The sequence below is a fragment of the Esox lucius genome, chromosome 7 (genome assembly GCF_011004845.1).
Source record: "Esox lucius isolate fEsoLuc1 chromosome 7, fEsoLuc1.pri, whole genome shotgun sequence".
NCBI lineage: Eukaryota > Metazoa > Chordata > Actinopteri > Esociformes > Esocidae > Esox > Esox lucius.
In genome coordinates this window covers 11829087-11847112 of record NC_047575.1, presented here as the reverse complement: position 1 = coordinate 11847112, position 18026 = coordinate 11829087, and the positions used below count along the sequence as shown (strand labels likewise).

General features: G+C 39.4%; 3 protein-coding genes across 3 annotated transcripts; all 3 read right to left on the bottom strand.

Moving 5' to 3' along the window:
• Positions 1–4399: 4399 nt before the first annotated feature.
• On the bottom strand, positions 4400–5478 carry LOC117594699 (transcription factor HES-7.1-like). Its single transcript, XM_034293032.1, has 3 exons — positions 5440–5478; positions 5045–5140; positions 4400–4937 (listed from the first exon to the last, which is right to left on the bottom strand). The coding sequence occupies exons 1-3, from the start codon at positions 5449–5451 to the stop codon at positions 4428–4430; spliced, it is 618 nt and encodes a 205-aa protein (XP_034148923.1). The 5' UTR covers positions 5452–5478; the 3' UTR covers positions 4400–4427.
• Positions 5479–9221: 3743 nt separating this feature from the next.
• On the bottom strand, positions 9222–10634 carry LOC114839565 (transcription factor HES-7.1-like). Its single transcript, XM_029121287.2, has 3 exons — positions 10495–10634; positions 10100–10195; positions 9222–9992 (listed from the first exon to the last, which is right to left on the bottom strand). The coding sequence occupies exons 1-3, from the start codon at positions 10534–10536 to the stop codon at positions 9483–9485; spliced, it is 648 nt and encodes a 215-aa protein (XP_028977120.2). The 5' UTR covers positions 10537–10634; the 3' UTR covers positions 9222–9482.
• Positions 10635–13494: 2860 nt separating this feature from the next.
• On the bottom strand, positions 13495–14992 carry LOC105010860 (transcription factor HES-7.1-like). Its single transcript, XM_029121283.2, has 3 exons — positions 14837–14992; positions 14373–14468; positions 13495–14265 (listed from the first exon to the last, which is right to left on the bottom strand). Exons 1-3 carry the CDS (start codon positions 14903–14905, stop codon positions 13756–13758), a joined length of 675 nt encoding a protein of 224 aa, XP_028977116.2. The 5' UTR covers positions 14906–14992; the 3' UTR covers positions 13495–13755.
• Between the last annotated feature and the right edge of the window lie 3034 nt (positions 14993–18026).

The window sequence follows — 18026 nt, the reverse complement described above, 5'->3', positions numbered from 1 at the left end:
TTGAAAACTGGAAGAATGTTGCCTGGTCTGATGAGTCTGGATTTCTGTTGATACATTCAGATGGTAGACTCAGAATTTGGCATAAACAGAATGAGAACATGGATCCATCATGCCTTGTTACCACTGTGCAGGCTGGTGGTGGTGGTGTAATGGTGTGGGGGATGTTTTCTTGGCACCCTTAGTGCCAATCGGGCATCGTTTAAATGCCACGGCCTACCTGAGCATTGTTTCTGACCGTGTCCATCCCTTTATGACCACCATGTACCCATCCTCTGATGGCTACTTATAATAATTTTATTAAAATAATGTTTGGGGAATACATTGTCTCATGCATTGTCTCATATATGTCTCAATATCGTAACCATATTAAAATAGAATACATCATCTTAAAACTAAGTCACAAATGTATTATATGTAGTTATATTAAAGAAAATGTATTATATTTTCCAACTTTCTGTTGAACATCCATATATCTTGGCATGTAGCCTATTAATTCAACACCCCAAAAAAAAAATGTAAAGCAATTTTTTCCAAGTTTTATATAGTCATTTTACAAGCCCTAAACATGTCAAAGCCATGAGAGTTATGAGTCCAATATGCTGACAGGCTGCCATGTAGGATGTATGTGATGAGGAAAGGAAAACATGAAGCAGTTGTGATGGTGCCGATGGCTGGTTGGCCAGTAGTAGGAAGCAGGGCCAATGAGAAGCTACAGTGAGGGAAACATTTTTTTTATCCCCTGCTGATTTTGTAAGTTTTCCCACTGACAAAGAAAGGATCCTCTATAATTTTAATGGTAGGTTTATTTGAACAGTGTGAGACAGAATAACAGCAAAACAATCCAGAAAAACACATGTCAATTTTCTTTTCCATTGATTTGCATTTCAATGATTGACATAAGTATTCCACCCCTCTGCAAAACATGACTTAGTACTTGGTGGCAAAACCCTTGTTGGCAATAACAGAGGTCAGATGTTTCTTGTAGTTGGCCATCAGGTTTGCACACATCTCTGGAGGGATTTTGTCCCACTCCTCATTTCAGATCTTCTCCAAGTCATTAAGGTTTCGAGGCTGACGTTTGGCTACTCTAACCTTCAGCTGCCTCCACAGATTTTCTATGGAATTAAGGTCTGGAGACTGGCTAGGCCACTCCAGGATACAACATGCATATTTTTTTGTTTATTTTGACCAATTGTTATTTTCTACAAATAACTACTCTAAATTACAATATTTTTACTGGGAATTTGGGAGTAATGTTGTCAGTAGTTAATAGAATAAAACAAAACTTAATTTTAATCAAACACATACCTTTGAATAGTAAAACCAGAGCTGTATATTTGACAAATAACGAATATATCCTTAACTTGAATTATTGAAATTGTTGTGTGATGACAAGAATCTTGTCTGACATGCAAAAACCTTACTTCGGATATAAATAGTTGGAGATTAAGGATTTGGAGGTACTGATTCTCATCCCCACCGCTTCACACTCGGCTGCAAACCGTCCCAGCGCATGCTGAAGGTCCTGGTTTGAAGAGGCCAACACGACAACATCATCCGCAAAGAGCAGAGACGAAATCGTGTGGTCCCCAAACCTGACACCCTCCGGCCCCTGGCTGCGCCTAGAAATTCTGTCCATAAAAATTATGAACAAAACCGGTGACAAAGGGCAGCCCTGCCGGAGTCCAACATGCACTGGGAACAAGTCTGACTTACTGCCGGCAATGCGGACCAAGCTCCTGCTTCGGTCGTACAGGGACCTGACAGCCCTTAGCAAAGGACCCAGGACCCCATACTCCCGAAGCACCCTCCACAGGATACCTCCAAATCCGAGGCCATGGTCCTCAGTCGGAAAAGGGTGGCTTGCTCACTTCAGGTTGGTGGAGAGTGCCTGCCTCAAGTGGAGGAGTTTCTAGGGGTCTCTAGGGGTATCTAAGTATCTAGGGGTCTTGTTCACGAGTGAGGGAAGGATGGAACGGGAGATTGACAGACGGATCGGTGCAGCTTCTGCAGTAATGCGGTCGATGAATCGGTCTGTCGTGGTGAAGAAAGAGCTGAGCCGCAAGGCGAAGCTCTCGATTTACCGGTCAATCTACGTTCCTACTCTCACCTATGGTCATGAGCTTTGGGTCATGACCGAAAGGACAAGATCCCGGATACAGGCGGCCGAAATGAGCTTTCTCCGCAGGGTGGCCGGGCGATCCCTTAGAGATAGGGTGAGAAGCTCGGTCACCCGGGAGGAGCTCAGAGTAGAGCCGCTGCTCCTCCACATCGAGAGGGGTCAGCTGAGGTGGCTTGGGCATCTGTTTCGGATGCCTCCGGAACGCCTTCCTGGGAAGGTGTTCCGGTCCCGTCCCACCGGGAGGAGACCCCGGGGAAGACCTAGGACACGCTGGAGGGACTATGTCTCCCAGCTGGCCTGGGAACGCCTCGGTGTCCCCCCGGAAGAGCTGGAGGAAGTGTCTGGGGAGAGGGAAGTCTTGGCATCTCTGCTTAGACTGCTGCCCCCGCGACCCGGCCCCGGATGAAGCGGAAGAAGATGTGGCTATGTGTGAGATTAAGGATTTATTTGTTCAACTTCTGACAGAATAATATTCTTAAACTTATTAAAGCTCTATTTATTTTCAAGACTTCCATTTGTTTCCCATTCCCCTGCCAAATTAAGCTATGCTCCTGCTCTGCTATTTTACAGAGCTATTTGACTGAGGAGACATTGTCAATTAAAGCAACGTCCTGAGAGCAACTTTGGTTATTTGGCTTATTCAGGGACAGTAAGACAGGTTGTTGGCTTGGGAACTGAAAAGGATTGATAGCAATGTTAACCATTGACGAGAAGACAGCAGTTAGATAAATTATTCAGACAGAGAATTCATTATCTAATGTTATTTCATTTTTAACAACTGGGTGATCAAAGGCTTCCCCATGGAGCTTCCATCACATCCACACTAACAACTGTAGGCACGTGTGTGAAAGAATGCGAAAGCTTACTATAATTACAAGTTAGGTTTGTGGCTACAGTCGACGAGTATTCCACAGCGTGAATACGGATATATGAAAAACGGATATATGAATTAATTAGCTCACCACTCTCAAATTCAAGAACGCAAGAACAGCTAAAAATGCTATTGAGAATTTAAAATGTCACTACATTTTACGCACAGACAAAATGTGTTTTTTGCTTTGATAAATAATAAGTTGGCTTACTGAATCATTACTCTGACAGATAAACTTTTCTATGTACATTTATTTTTATGGACATTGATTTGCGTGCCCGCGTGGGAACTGCGAACCAGGAATGCCCCACCATATAATTCCACGGCTATCTTTGCTGTAATATGTTTCAATTCTACACGGATGGTGAACAAAAAAGTCTACACTTTTCCAATCTATCACACCTGGATATTTAGTTTAATCTGGACTTATTAGGATGTGAATAATAGTGAAACAAAATTGTATAACTACGATATTATAAGTCATGTTATAGGCCTTATGTAAGCCTAATATTATATACAAATTGTTGACTTTCTGCAAATATTTGCTGTTAATCACAATAAATCGTGAATAGTTGCCTTAGGCTGAATGTTTGAATATTAAGCAACGCATTTATTATTATTATTATTATTATAAGTGTTACTTTCCAAACTATCAAAATTGTCCCTTAACTGAAATAAACACGCAATATAATGCATAGGTCTAAATATTTAGAAAAAGGAAAACAATGGTGAATAAATCTGTAGCTCAGATATAATTATGACTCCTTGTTTCCGGTGTTCCGCATCCTCAGGTTATGAAAAGGTAATTTGATGTGTGATTAAATATCGCTGTCAAGGATAACTTTGATATTCTTCTTCCGGTGTCAGAGCTCGTGGCCTCTTCGCGCCTTGGTCTCAAGGAAACGCCGGAGCCAGCTATCAATAAAATGCAAATTAAAAAACGTAAGGAAAAACGTTTGAATGGTGTGGAACGTGCCAAAACACATTAAGTGAGATGCCAAAAAAATTCGTCATTTACCAAGTGATTAGATTACAACCATCTAGATCTAAACTGGCAAATTACAAAAGGTTTTCTTACCATTGATTACATTTATGAAGGTTTTTTATTATTTTTAAATACATATATATATATATATATAAATTAACGTGCAAAAATAGAAAGAAGCGCACTAAAGGTTATACATAGTACATATTGTGTTGGTGAAGTAATAGCATATCATATACAGTAATAGTATAATATTTACAGATTATATACGTTTTTGATGTGCAACAATTTCCATGCAAACATGTATTCCTTTAGTCCAGTGTTCACAAAACTGCAGAAATAAATGACTCCATATCAGTCTTAGCAACAAAGGATGTGTCATCCTCATTATCAGTTCATATGGATTACAGTTTATAGTTCAGTATCCCAGTTCAGGCTCCTGTGGTAGATCAGGGCCACGGCCTCCACACAGAGTGACTGGTTGAGAGGTTCTGGGAATGGACTTCTTTGTCAGTGTCTCTGCAGGTCTGCTGAGGAGCGTTGTGAATTCCATGTCGGAGTGGAGCTCTGTGAGAATGAGACGTATTTCCACTGACTCCACAAAGCTGCGGTCTGGTGTAGGACTCCTGTGTTGTCATCAGGCGTGAGGACTGGTGGACTAGTGTTCTGGGCGACGAGCTAGAAGGGTAGGCTTTAGCCGGGACTTTAGTGCTCACACAAGCATTGCTGTTCAGACCAGCAGAGAAAATATTGTTCAGTGCTCCCTCCAGTCGCAACCCCTCTCTTTCGTGACCCAGGAAGTGGACAGCTCTCTGCAGGCAGGCTGACAAGCCATCGTGGAAGGGACTTTGTTGTTCTCCACCTTCAGCTTTCTTTCTGTCCTTGTCACCAGTGTCCTGGAGAAAGAGAACTGTCTGCTCCAAGATCTCAGATTTCTCCAAATTTCGCCGAGTCACCACCTGTTGAAGAGAGAGGGCGGGTTAATAATGTACAGCCATGCTACATCTGTCAGATATAACACCTGTGTTTAGAGTAGAGTCATATCAGAGATGTGTATATACTGTACCTGATGTTGTGGTCTCTGCAGCAACAATGTTCTCAGGCTCTCCAGGCTTTGGTTCATTCTCTCTCTCCGACGTTTCTCTACCTGAGGCTTTAGCAGCTAAGAGACAGTTGAAAGGAGATAATAAGTAGGAGGCCAGACCATATTCACTAGTTTAAAAAACAATTTATACTGTAAGGGATTCTAAAACCAGGTAGATAACCTTCTCTGCAGCATTTTGCCCCAATTAAGCACCACATTAGCCAGCTAAGTTCATTTATAATTTCAGTGATTGTGAACACCACAATTCAGTTATCAACACGGTTGCCTACCCCAGTTCTAAAACACAGATGTACGGTATTTTCTTGGTACTGTCACATATAGGTAAGGAATAATAATTAAACATTTTGAAATCTTACCTTTCTGTCCATTTTCGTGCTTTGTCTTCCCTCAAGTTTCATGTTTGCCTGTAAAAGCAATTTCTCAGAACATGAGCAGGTGTAAATAATCCACTGGAATGATGGAGGTGTATCTTTGTGGTATGTAACTGAGGAGAGATAGTGTCTAATATGACTTTTCAGACTGGACGACTTATAAGTCCCTAGAATGAAAGGTGACGTAGGACTCCTCCCTTCACCAACGCAAGCCAATCGTGGAGCTTCACGGCACGCGCTTTGTGCAGTTGAGAGACTCAAGGGAAGGTTTTACACCGCAAGTCAGTAATTGGAAATTTAATATTAAAGTTAATTCATAGAAGTAATTAGAATAGTCATGACGCGTGAGTATGATAAACAGAGAAATAGCTATATTGAAAATGTAACGATTTGAAGAGAGGGGTTAGATGTTTCGACACATCTGCTTTCTCTCGCTGTATAACGTTGAACCACAAAGAAGATCAAAGGGGACCACATGGCACTTAGGTACTACCCATCTCATCCGTGCAAACACTTGTGGCTCGTGTATGAAAGCGTTAACAAATGGCACGCGTTTAGTGCAGCCCATAGGTGTTGACCCGTCTCCCGAAAGACACGGATTAACAAACGAAAGAAGTTACACCAAATCTAATCAGACAGTTACAGATATTGCCTACACTTAAGGTATTGCGCATTTGAATATCAATTTACAGAACGCGCATTAGTAGGCTATATTGTTATTGGTTTAAATGTGTGAGTCTTTCATATCTAATTTTGATTGTAACTAATTATGATTGTAATGTTATAATGTTATAGGCCCTATTTATTAGCATTTAAGATTTCCGTGTGCGTGAGAACAGGGATCCTGGAATGCTTCACCATGCGTCTGCGAACCTCTTTGCTTAATGATGTACTAATTCTAGCAGGTAATAAAGAACAAATTGTATTCCTGTCTACTTCTTTTCCCAAGGGAACACACTTTCTGCCAATTTCCCAGTGTATCACAGATCATATTATAAATGAATTTGGTCTTATAGGCCACGTTTCGTGTTGTAATGTGCTGGTATAGCTACAGCTGCTTGGCGTTTGCTTAACATAGTGGGCATAGTCCGTGTAGTTGTTGTTTCCTGATGCTGAATCCCCTGTAGGTTCATTTTTGGGTAAGACCAATGTCTATAAGATTTTTGTGTAAGATCAATGTCTATAAGATCAATTTTAAGTATTATTAAATAAAATAAATGGCTTCATTTGACAGATGAATTTGTATTATTCAAATGTGGGGCTTTTTCCCCCGGGGGATATTTTACGCCAATAAAAGATAATACCTTAGCGTTTTAAAGAATTGTCCCTGTTTTTTTTAACCCCATTTAGGCTAACCTTTTCCTTTCAAGCAATTTCATATAGTTAAACTAAACTCATTATCATTCAAATAAGGCAAGATTTTAAATCCCAGCAGTCCTTAATATAATATTCAGCAGAAAACGATTTAATAGTTGGTCATATTTATTATTCTCACCCAGTGAAGCGCGTTGATAGCCTAGAAAAGTGCTATATTAGTTCAAATTATTATTATTTTAAACAAATTAATTTGATTATAGCCTAACTGATTAAAGACAGATTAAACACACACAGACAAACATTTCATAACAATATATATTTTTTTTTACAGATGGCTTTTATTTTACCTCAGACTTTCTGCTAGTGAGATGTCAGCAAATGTGAACAAGCTAGGGTAGTTTATAGCTACAGTCATCGTGACAACCCAGATATTGCGGTGCTCATTCATTGATATATCATGTACAGGTAGGCCTAATACAGCGTTTCCAAACATTTGGTGTCAACATGAGTTAGCAATACTTTTTGGAGAAAAAAAAACACAATGACTATAACCTTATTTCCAGTCGATGGGCAACTCAGCCTAGTTACAACCTAGTTTTGGCTGGCATTGCTGTAGTTAGATAATCGCTAACTGTCATTGGCTTGCTAAAATAATGTTAACCTATTAACCAGTTTAACAACTTGCATAACTGGCTATATGGAACAGTGATCGATTTTTGCTGGGGCACAAACTTTTAACGTTTCACTACAACATTGTTGGCTGAGGTTTGCGAATGTTTTTAAATGGCATATCATGAGTTGACTTACTATGTAGGTCTATTTTGGCCATTAATTAATCATTATAACACATTGTGGCGTTAACTAGACTTCGGTTATTGGAAGTGAGCACGAGGATTTAAGTTCCTTAAAGAGAAGACAGCAGTTCAAATTATTTCGACAGAGACTTCACTGTCTGAAGTTTTCCAGTGTTTAAGAAATCGTAGATCAAAGGCTACCCCTTGGAGCTATCAACAGATCCACACTAACTACCTGGGGCACGTGTATGAATGCATAAAGAACTAACACGCGTATTATAATTTTCTGGCTACAGTCCGATCAGTCTCCAACGTGAAACGGATTTACAAATGATTAACCTAACACCTCACCCTCGCCAACGCAGAAATACAAGCACAGTCACAAATGCTGTTGAGAATTCCAATTGGCAAAACCTTTTTTCCAATTGGCAGAATGCACAAAAAAAGTTGCTTACGTTTGCTGAACTTACTCTAACAGATGATATAATTTCGATGTAATTGAATGTTTTTGTATGAACCTGAAGCGGTGTGAATGCACATGGGAACTGGGAACCTGGAATGCTCCACCAGACATTCCACCGCAATCTTTGCTATATTACGCATCACTTCTAACAGGTAATAAACCACCAAGTCTTTTGTTATATACTTTCATAGTACATATACTTTCATAGTAGGCCTATATCACACCAGCATTAGGATGTTAAGAATTTTTTAAAGAAATGTAATAGTGAATACATTTCAAATGAATTACTTGAATTGGTACTACGTTTTTGTTCAATATAAGAGGGAATATTTAATTTAACGGAAAATCCACACATTGGGATGAACGGGATATCATGTCTGAAAGAATGTTTCTTAAAAGGAACCAAAATGTAAGAAAAATGTCTAATTTATAGACCCTTTTCATTCCATATACATAATGTCAACTTTATGCAAGTATTTGCTGTTAATCAAAATATATTGTTAATAGTTCCCGTAATAGTTAATATTATGGATAATTCGATGTTAAGGATCTCGTTTATTATTTGCATTAAACTTCAACAAAGTATGGTTAGGTTGTCCCAGACATAGAAATAATCACAATGCAATTAATCAATGAGCTATATTTTAAAATTATTTTCATTTAAGTTATCTAACCTCTCTGGAACTGTGAATGAACCTTTTGTTCCTATATTCTAGGTTTATTTTACAATGAGAGCTGTAGCTTTGATATAATCCTTTCTTCCTTGTTTCCGGTGTTCTGCACCCTCTCTGGTTATAAAAAGCCACAAAACCGTCGTTAAAGGGATATCGCTGTTAACAGAGAACTTTGATATTCTTGCCCGCGACGTAACACCTTCAGGTGTCAAAGCGCGTGGCCTCCTCGCGCCTTGGACTCAAAGGAATACAGGAGCCAGTTGTAATTTAAATGCAAATGTAAGAACATTTTGAAAAACTTTTAACCTGTGTGGAACGTGCCAAGACACCTTGAAGTGCCATCATGTAATGTTGTAGCCTATCAAGCGAGCAAATGAAAACTATCTACAAAGATAACCAAAATCCTGAATTAGAAAAGCTACCTGATACATGTATGAAATATATTTTAAAAGCTTTATTTCATTTTATGATACAGGCCTACATAATGGAATGTGTTAAAGAATACATTTACATGCAAAAATGAACAACAGAGCAGACTACTGAAAGTAGACTGGTGAAGTCAGTGAAATAATATATTATTTACAGATACTGTAAGAATTCTTTGTGCAACAATATTTTAGTCTCCCTGCAAATTTGGAGCCGCTGAGTCCAGTGTTCACAACACTGCATAAATTAATGACTCCATATCAGTCAAGCAACAAAGGATGTGTCATCCTCATTATCAGTTCGTATGAATTACAGTTTACAGTTCAATATCCCAGTTCAGGCTCCTGTGGTAGATCAGGGCCACGGCCTCCACACAGAGTGACTGGTTGAGAGGTTCTGGGAATGGACTTCTTTGTCAGTGTCTCTGCAGGTCTGCTGAGGAGCGTTGTGAATTCCATGTCGGAGTGGAGCTCTGTGAGAATGAGACGTATTTCCACTGACTCCACAAAGCTGCGGTCTGGTGTAGGACTCCTGTGTTGTCATCAGGCGTGAGGACTGGTGGACTAGTGTTCTGGGCGACGAGCTAGAAGGGTAGGCTTTAGCCGGGACTTTAGTGCTCACACAAGCATTGCTGTTCAGACCAGCAGAGAAAATATTGTTCAGTGCTCCCTCCAAGCGCAACCCCTCTCTTTCGTGACCCAGGAAGTGGACAGCTCTCTGCAGGCAGGCTGACAAGCCATTGTGGAAGGGACTTTGTTGTTCTGCACCTTCAGCTTTCTTTCTGTCCTTGTCACCAGTGTACTGGAGAAAGAGAACTGTCTGCTCCAAGATCTCAGATTTCTCCAATCTTCGCCGAGTCAACCCCTGTTGAAGAGAGAGGGCGGGTTAATAATGTACAGCCATGCTACATCTGTCAGATATAACACCTGCGTTTAGAGTAGAGTCATATCAGAGATGTGTATATACTGTACCTGATGTTGTGGTCTCTGCAGCAACAATGTTCTCAGGCTCTCCAGGCTTTGGTTCATTCTCTCTCTCCGACGTTTCTCTACCTGAGGCTTTAGCAGCTAAGAGACAGTTGAAAGGAGACAATAAGTAGGAGGCCAGACCATATTCACTAGTTTAAAAAACAATTTATACTGTAAGGGATTCTAAAACCAGGTAGATAACCTTCTCTGCAGCATTTTGCCCCAATTAAGCACCACATTGGCCAACTAAGTTAATTTATAATTTTAGTGATTGTGAACACCACAATTCAGTTATCAACACGGTTGCCTACCCCAGTTCTAAAACACAGATGTACTGTATTTTCTTGGTACTGTCACATATAGGTAAGGAATAATAATTTAACATTTTGAAATCTTACCTTTCTGTCCATTTTCGTGCTTTGTCTTCCCTCAAGTTTCATGTTTTCCTGTTTGCATGTAAAAGCAATTTCTTAGAAAATGAGCAGGTGTAAATAATCCACTGGAATGGTGGAGGTATATCTTTGTGGTATGTAACTGAGGAGAGTTAGTGTCTAATATGACTTTTCAGACTGGACGACTTATAAGTCCCTAGGAATGAAAGGTGACGTAGGACTCCTCCCTTCACCAACGCAAGCCAATCGTGGAGCTTCATGGCACACGCTTTGTGCAGTTGAGAGACTCAAGGGAAGATTTTATACCGCAAGTCAGTAATTGGAAATTTAATATTAAAGTTAATTCATAGAAGTAATTAGAATAGTCATGACGCGTGAGTATGATAAACAGAGAAATAGCTATATTGAAAATGTAACGATTTGAAGAGAGGGGTTAGATGTTTCGACACATCTGCTTTCTCTCGCTGTATAACGTTGAACCACAAAGAAGATCAAAGGGGACCACATGGCACTTAGGTACTACCCATCTCATCCGTGCAAACACTTGTGGCTCGTGTATGAAAGCGTTAACAAATGGCACGCGTTTAGTGCAGCCCATAGGTGTTGACCCGTCTCCCGAAAGACACGGATTAACAAACGAAAGAAGTTACACCAAATCTAATCAGACAGTTACAGATATTGCCTACACTTAAGGTATTGCGCATTTGAATATCAATTTACAGAACGCGCATTAGTAGGCTATATTGTTATTGGTTTAAATGTGTGAGTCTTTCATATCTAATTTTGATTGTAACTAATTATGATTGTAATGTTATAATGTTATAGGCCCTATTTATTAGCATTTAAGATTTCCGTGTGCGTGAGAACAGGGATCCTGGAATGCTTCACCATGCGTCTGCGAACCTCTTTGCTTAATGATGTACTAATTCTAGCAGGTAATAAAGAACAAATTGTATTCCTGTCTACTTCTTTTCCCAAGGGAACACACTTTCTGCCAATTTCCCAGTGTATCACAGATCATATTATAAATGAATTTGGTCTTATAGGCCACGTTTCGTGTTGTAATGTGCTGGTATAGCTACAGCTGCTTGGCGTTTGTTTAACATAGTGGGCATAGTTCGTGTAGTTGTTGTTTCCTGATGCTGAATCCCCTGTAGGTTCATTTTTGGGTAAGGCCAATGTCTATAAGATTTTTGTGTAAGATCAATGTCTATAAGATCAATGTTACGTATTATAAAGTAAAATAAACGGCTACAGTTGACAGATTCATTTGTATTAATCAAATGTAATTTTTTAGGAAAGGGGCATTTCTCCCAGATTTTCCCCGGGGGGACATTTTACCCCAATAAAAGATAATACCTTAGCTTTTTAAAGAATTGTCGCTGTTTGTTTTTTTTTTTAACCCCGTTTAAGCTAACCCTTTCCTTTCAAGCAATTTCATACAGTTAAACTAAACTCATTATCATTCAAATAAGGCAACATTTTAAATCCCAGCAGTCCTTAAAATAATATTCAGCAGAAAACGATTTAATAGTTGGCCATATTTATTATGCTCACCCAGTGAAGCGCGTTGATAGCCTAGAAAAGTGCTATATTAGTTCAAATTATTATTTTTCGAAACAAATTCATTTGAATATAGCTTAACTGATTAAAGACAGATTAAACACACACATACAAACATTTCATAACAATAACTTAGCATTTTTACAGATGGCTTTTATTTTTCCTCAGACTTTCTGCTAGTCAGATTGCTAGTTCGATAACTGACCTAGCCAGTGCAAACGTAGGTTAGCTTATGCTCACTAGTTGGCTATCATTTATCACCTCAGACTTTGTACTGGTGAGGTTGCTATCAAGCTAATTGGGTGCTAGCTAGCTATGCGAAAATATGTTCCAGAGCAGACTACTGGAATGTGCTATGTTATCCGACATAGCACATTCCAGTTGGAACAATATTTTACGCACGAACCCGAAGCTCTTTTCAGTTAGTAGAACAATATTTATTTAATACGTAAGTATTTTTTTACCTTTAATTATCATAATTAAATGTTAACTGTAACTCCATCTGTATAAGAGTGTCGGCTAAATTAAAATTTAGGATTTCACAGGTCAGTGTGCATGGGAACAAGGAAACTTGGGAACGCTCCACCAGGTAATTAGTGTAGCTCTGTTCAGTTATGTTCAAATTCTAGCAGGTAATAAAGAACTATCCGTATTCAAGCCAACACCTTTTCCCAAGGGAACCATCGTAGAAAAAAATCCCAGGGTATCACCGCATGGAACCAAAACGAATAGATCTCATAGGTTTCGAATCACAGGCCTGAAGAAAACATCTACTTTATACAATCATACTTGACACGTACTACAGTCAACAACTGTAAAACCAGTTGTGAACCTATCAGTTGCATTGCTGTTTATAGTACTTTCTTCTAATTTTAATATGCTTATTATATATACTGATATTTGAGCACGGATGATCGAACTTAAAAGGAGGAATACTTTTGGGAACTTTATTATCTGTTGTCAACTGTCTACATAGGCTTACGTGACGAATGTGTTGCAGGGAAATCGTTATCTAAAAATGTGTTTTCTGCACCCTCTCTGGTTATAAAAAGCCACAAAACCGTCGTTAAAGGGATATCGCTGTTAACAGAGAACTTTGATATTCTTGCCCGCGACGTAACACCTTCAGGTGTCAAAGCGCGTGGCCTCCTCGCGCCTTGGACTCAAATGAATACAGGAGCCAGCTGTAATTTAAATGCAAATGTAAGAACATTTTGAAAAACTTTTAACCTGTGTGGAACGTGCCAAGACACCTTGAAGTGCCATCATGTAATGTTGTAGCCTATCAAGCGAGCAAATGAAAACTATCTACAAAGATAACCAAAATCCTGAATTAGAAAAGCTGCCTGATACATGTATGAACTATATTTTAAAAGCTTTATTTCATTTTATGATACAGGCCTACATAATGGAATGTGTTAAAGAATACATTTACATGCAAAAATGAACAACAGAGCAGACTACTGAAAGTAGACTGGTGAAGTCAGTGAAATAATATATTATTTACAGATACTGTAAGAATTCTTTGTGCAACAATATTTTAGTCTCCCTGCAAATTTGGAGCCGCTGAGTCCAGTGTTCACAACACTGCATAAATTAATGACTCCATATCAGTCAAGCAACAAAGGATGTGTCATCCTCATTATCAGTTCGTATGAATTACAGTTTACAGTTCAATATCCCAGTTCAGGCTCCTGTGGTAGATCAGGGCCACGGCCTCCACACAGAGTGACTGGTTGAGAGGTTCTGGGAATGGACTTCTTTGTCAGTGTCTCTGCAGGTCTGCTGAGGAGCGTTGTGAATTCCATGTCGGAGTGGAGCTCTGTGAGAATGAGACGTATTTCCACTGACTCCACAAAGCTGCGGTCTGGTGTAGGACTCCTGTGTTGTCATCAGGCGTGAGGACTGGTGGACTAGTGTTCTGGGCGACGAGCTAGAAGGGTAGGCTTTAGCCGGGACTTTAGTGCTCACACAAGCATTGCTGTTCAGACCAGCAGAGAAAATATTGTTCAGTGCTCCCTCCAAGCGCAACCCCTCTCTTTCGTGACCCAGGAAGTGGACAGCTCTCTGCAGGCAGGCTGACAAGCCATTGTGGAAGGGACTTTGTTGTTCTGCACCTTCAGCTTTCTTTCTGTCCTTGTCACCAGTGTACTGGAGAAAGAGAACTGTCTGCTCCAAGATCTCAGATTTCTCCAATCTTCGCCGAGTCAACCCCTGTTGAAGAGAGAGGGCGGGTTAATAATGTACAGCCATGCTACATCTGTCAGATATAACACCTGTGTTTAGAGTAGAGTCATATCAGAGATGTGTATATACTGTACCTGATGTTGTGGTCTCTGCAGCAACAATGTTCTCAGGCTCTCCAGGCTTTGGTTCATTCTCTCTCTCCGACGTTTCTCTACCTGAGGCTTTAGCAGCTAAGAGACAGTTGAAAGGAGACAATAAGTAGGAGGCCAGACCATATTAACTAAGTTTTTCTCAGGGGTGGACAACCCTTTCTCTAGGATTGTTTCCCAGATAGGCACCACAGTAAGCTACAAAGTGAAACATCAGTTAGTGACTGTGAAAATAATTCTGTTATGGATGAACAGTGTTGCCAACCTCTCTCCTAAAACATGCATGTAAGTTCATAGTTACATGTAGGTAAAGTATTGGCATGAACTGTTATTCCAACTTAAACCTGCAATCTACAAGAAACTGTGTGTGTTTAAGTTATAATGTATTTGTTTGATTCATATTGTACACAGTTACATAGAATAAATCATTTAAAATGTTGAAATCGTACCTTTCTATCCATTTTGCTCTTTTCTGTTCCTCCGAGTTTCATCTTTTGTAACAAACTGCTGCTGCGCATAAAATCGTATTAATCCAGAGGTCAGAGAAACTACAGCTTCAAATTATGTTTTGGAACTGTGGTATTTCTCTGTGGTGTGTACCTGATGAAGAATAGCATCTAATGTGACATTTCACTCCAGATTACTTTAAGTCTGAAGAATCAAAGGTGACTCCACCCATCGCTGTCGGTAGCCAATCGCCGAGCGGCACGTGCCGTGTAATGTAAGATAATTCATCAGTTGGTTCCAGTTGTTTCCACACAAGAAATATACAGTAATTGCGGCGCTTTCTCACGCTGACCAACGTTTAGCCGCGTGAAGATCAAAAGGGACCTCATGGCGTTTAAGTACAAGCCCTCACATCCGCCAAAACACCATTGGACGCGTGTATGAAAGAACTAACAAATGGCACGCGTATTGCTGTCTTTTGAGTTGTTTGTTGACTACCAGTCTCCCGTGTAACACGGAAAAAATGAAAGTGATTCCAAATATATCCAGACAGGCGCAGCGCCTGTTATTCGACGAACTCATTCCATTTGGAACAATATTTTACGCATGGACCTGAAGCTCTTTTCTGTATGTAGAACAATATTTTATTAATAAATAATTATTTTTTACCTTTAATTATCATAATTAAATGTTAATTGTAACTCCATCTGTATAAGAGTGTCGGCTAAATTTAAATTAAGCATTTCACAGGTCAGTGTGCATGGGAACAAGGAAACTTGGGAACGCTCCACCAGGTAATTAGTGGTAGCTCTGTTCAGTTATGTTTAAATTCTAGCAGGTAATAAAGAACTATCAGTATTCAAGCCAACACCTTTTCTCAAGGGAACCATCGTAGAAAAAATTCCCAGGGTATCACTGCAAGGAACCAAAACGAATAGATCTCATAGGTTTCGTATCACAGGCCTGAAGAAAACATCTACTTTATACAATCATACTTGACGTAGTACAGTCAACAACTGTAAAACCAGTTGTGAACCTATCAGTTGCATTGCTGTTTATAGTACTTTCTTCTAATTTAAATATGCCTATTATATATACTGATATTTGAGCACGGATGATCGAGCTTAAAAGGAGGAATAATATTGGGAAAGTTTATATCTGTTGTCAACTGTGCACATAGGCTTAGGTGACGAATGTGTTGCAGGGAAATCGTTATCTAAAAATGCGGATTACTTTGAGATACTTGTTGTTAACGATAGGCTACATTGTCTAATAAAGTAAATGCCAATGTATAATATTATTCGTTAAAGATTAGGTCACAGACCATGTCTTATTTAATGTCTAATAGTTTGGGGAAATGTAGTTACTATTCCAGGTATAGGTAATTATGATCTGTTAATATTATAGATTTAGTCCTATTTTTTAAAAGCATACCTTATAATTGCACTGGTGATTAAACACACTTGTTCAATATTATAATATTATTTGTCTTAATTTACGTTGCACATTTCTTAGATCAGTTTCGAATTTTTTAAGAGGGATAATACTTGATAATAACATTTACATGAAATAGCTCTATGAACAATATATCTCTGCCTCCATTAAAACATCGAATTCATGCACCTATTAATTAATACAGTAAATATTTGAATGTTACAGTGTCCAGAAGCGAAGAGGATGCTATTGTTTTGGGATAAGGTTTGCCTATAGTCTCGAGTTATTTGAAGTCTCTGAAATCGTTTTTCTTTACTTTTGAGGTGTGATTGGAGATCGTATACTGAATACTTTGAACTTCTTCCTGTGGCGTCCCTGGAGGTGTCAAACTACTGGCCACTACTCACCTTTGAATCAAACCACGCGACAGAAATCAATGTTATGCAAATCTATTAAAACTTTGCAATAGTTTTTGCATCACAAAGTACAAAGACCGTTTGAGGAAGTTGGGATTTCCTTTTTGATACGTTTCGAGGATAAAGAAAATGTAACACAAACACAATACAATGGCATTAATCAATTTCATTATTTGAAACATTGCTTAATAAGATTAAGTCATTTTGAAATTAGTGTTTTTATTGAAAAAATACGGCCTTTATAGGCTCATAAAAATAAGATAGTCCCAGAATAAATTAATGTGCAAAATTAGACGAGGCGGTTACAGCTTGTATATTACAAGTTACATAGAATAGCTTTGTGATAGTGAAGTCAGAGTAATAGTATTTTTTTTACAGATTATACCTGCTAGTATTGAATGTCGAGCTAAAAAAACGTTTACATCACAGCAAATATGGTGCCTCTAAAGAGGTAATGTTGCGATGGCGGAATCAGAGTAATTGTACAATATTTACAGATAATATATTTGCGCTCAACAGAACATTTCTGTTTCACTTAAAATATGGACTACATGAGTTTAGTGTTCACAACACTGCATAAATTAATGACTCCATATTATCAATCTTAGCAACAAAGGATGTGTCATCCTCATTATCAGTTCGTATGAATTACAGTTTACAGTTCAGTATCCCAGTTCAGGCTCCTGTGGTAAATCAGGGCCACGGCCTCCACACAGAGTGACTGGTTGAGACGTTCTGGGAATGGACTTCTTTGTCAGTGTCTCTGTAGGTCTGCTGAGGAGCGTTGTGAATTCCATGTCGGAGTGGAGCTCTGTGAGAATGAGACGTATTTCCACTGACTCCACAAAGCTGCGGTCTGGTGTAGAACTCCTGTGTTGTCATCAGGCGTGAGGACTGGTGGACTAGTGTTCTGGGCGACGAGCTAGAAGGGTGGACTTTAGCTGGGACTTTGTTGCTCAAACAAGCATTGCTGTTCAGACAAGCAGAGAAAATATTGTTCAGTGCTGCCTCCAGTCCCAGCCCCTCTCTTTCATGACCCAGGAAATTTACAGCTCTCTGCTGGCAAGCTGAGAAACCATCATAGAAGGGACTTTGTTGTTCTCCACCTTCAGCTTTCTTCCTGTTTCTGTCACCAGTGTCCTGGAGAAAGAGAACTGTCTGCTCCAGGATCTCAGATTTCTCCAATCTTCGCCGAGTCACCACCTTTTGAAGAGAGAGGGCGGGTTAAAAATGTACAACCATGCTACATTTGTCAGAGGAGATGACACCTGCGTTTAGAGTAGAGTCATATCAGAGATGAATGTATACTGTACCTGATGTGGTTTCAGCAGCAACAATGTTC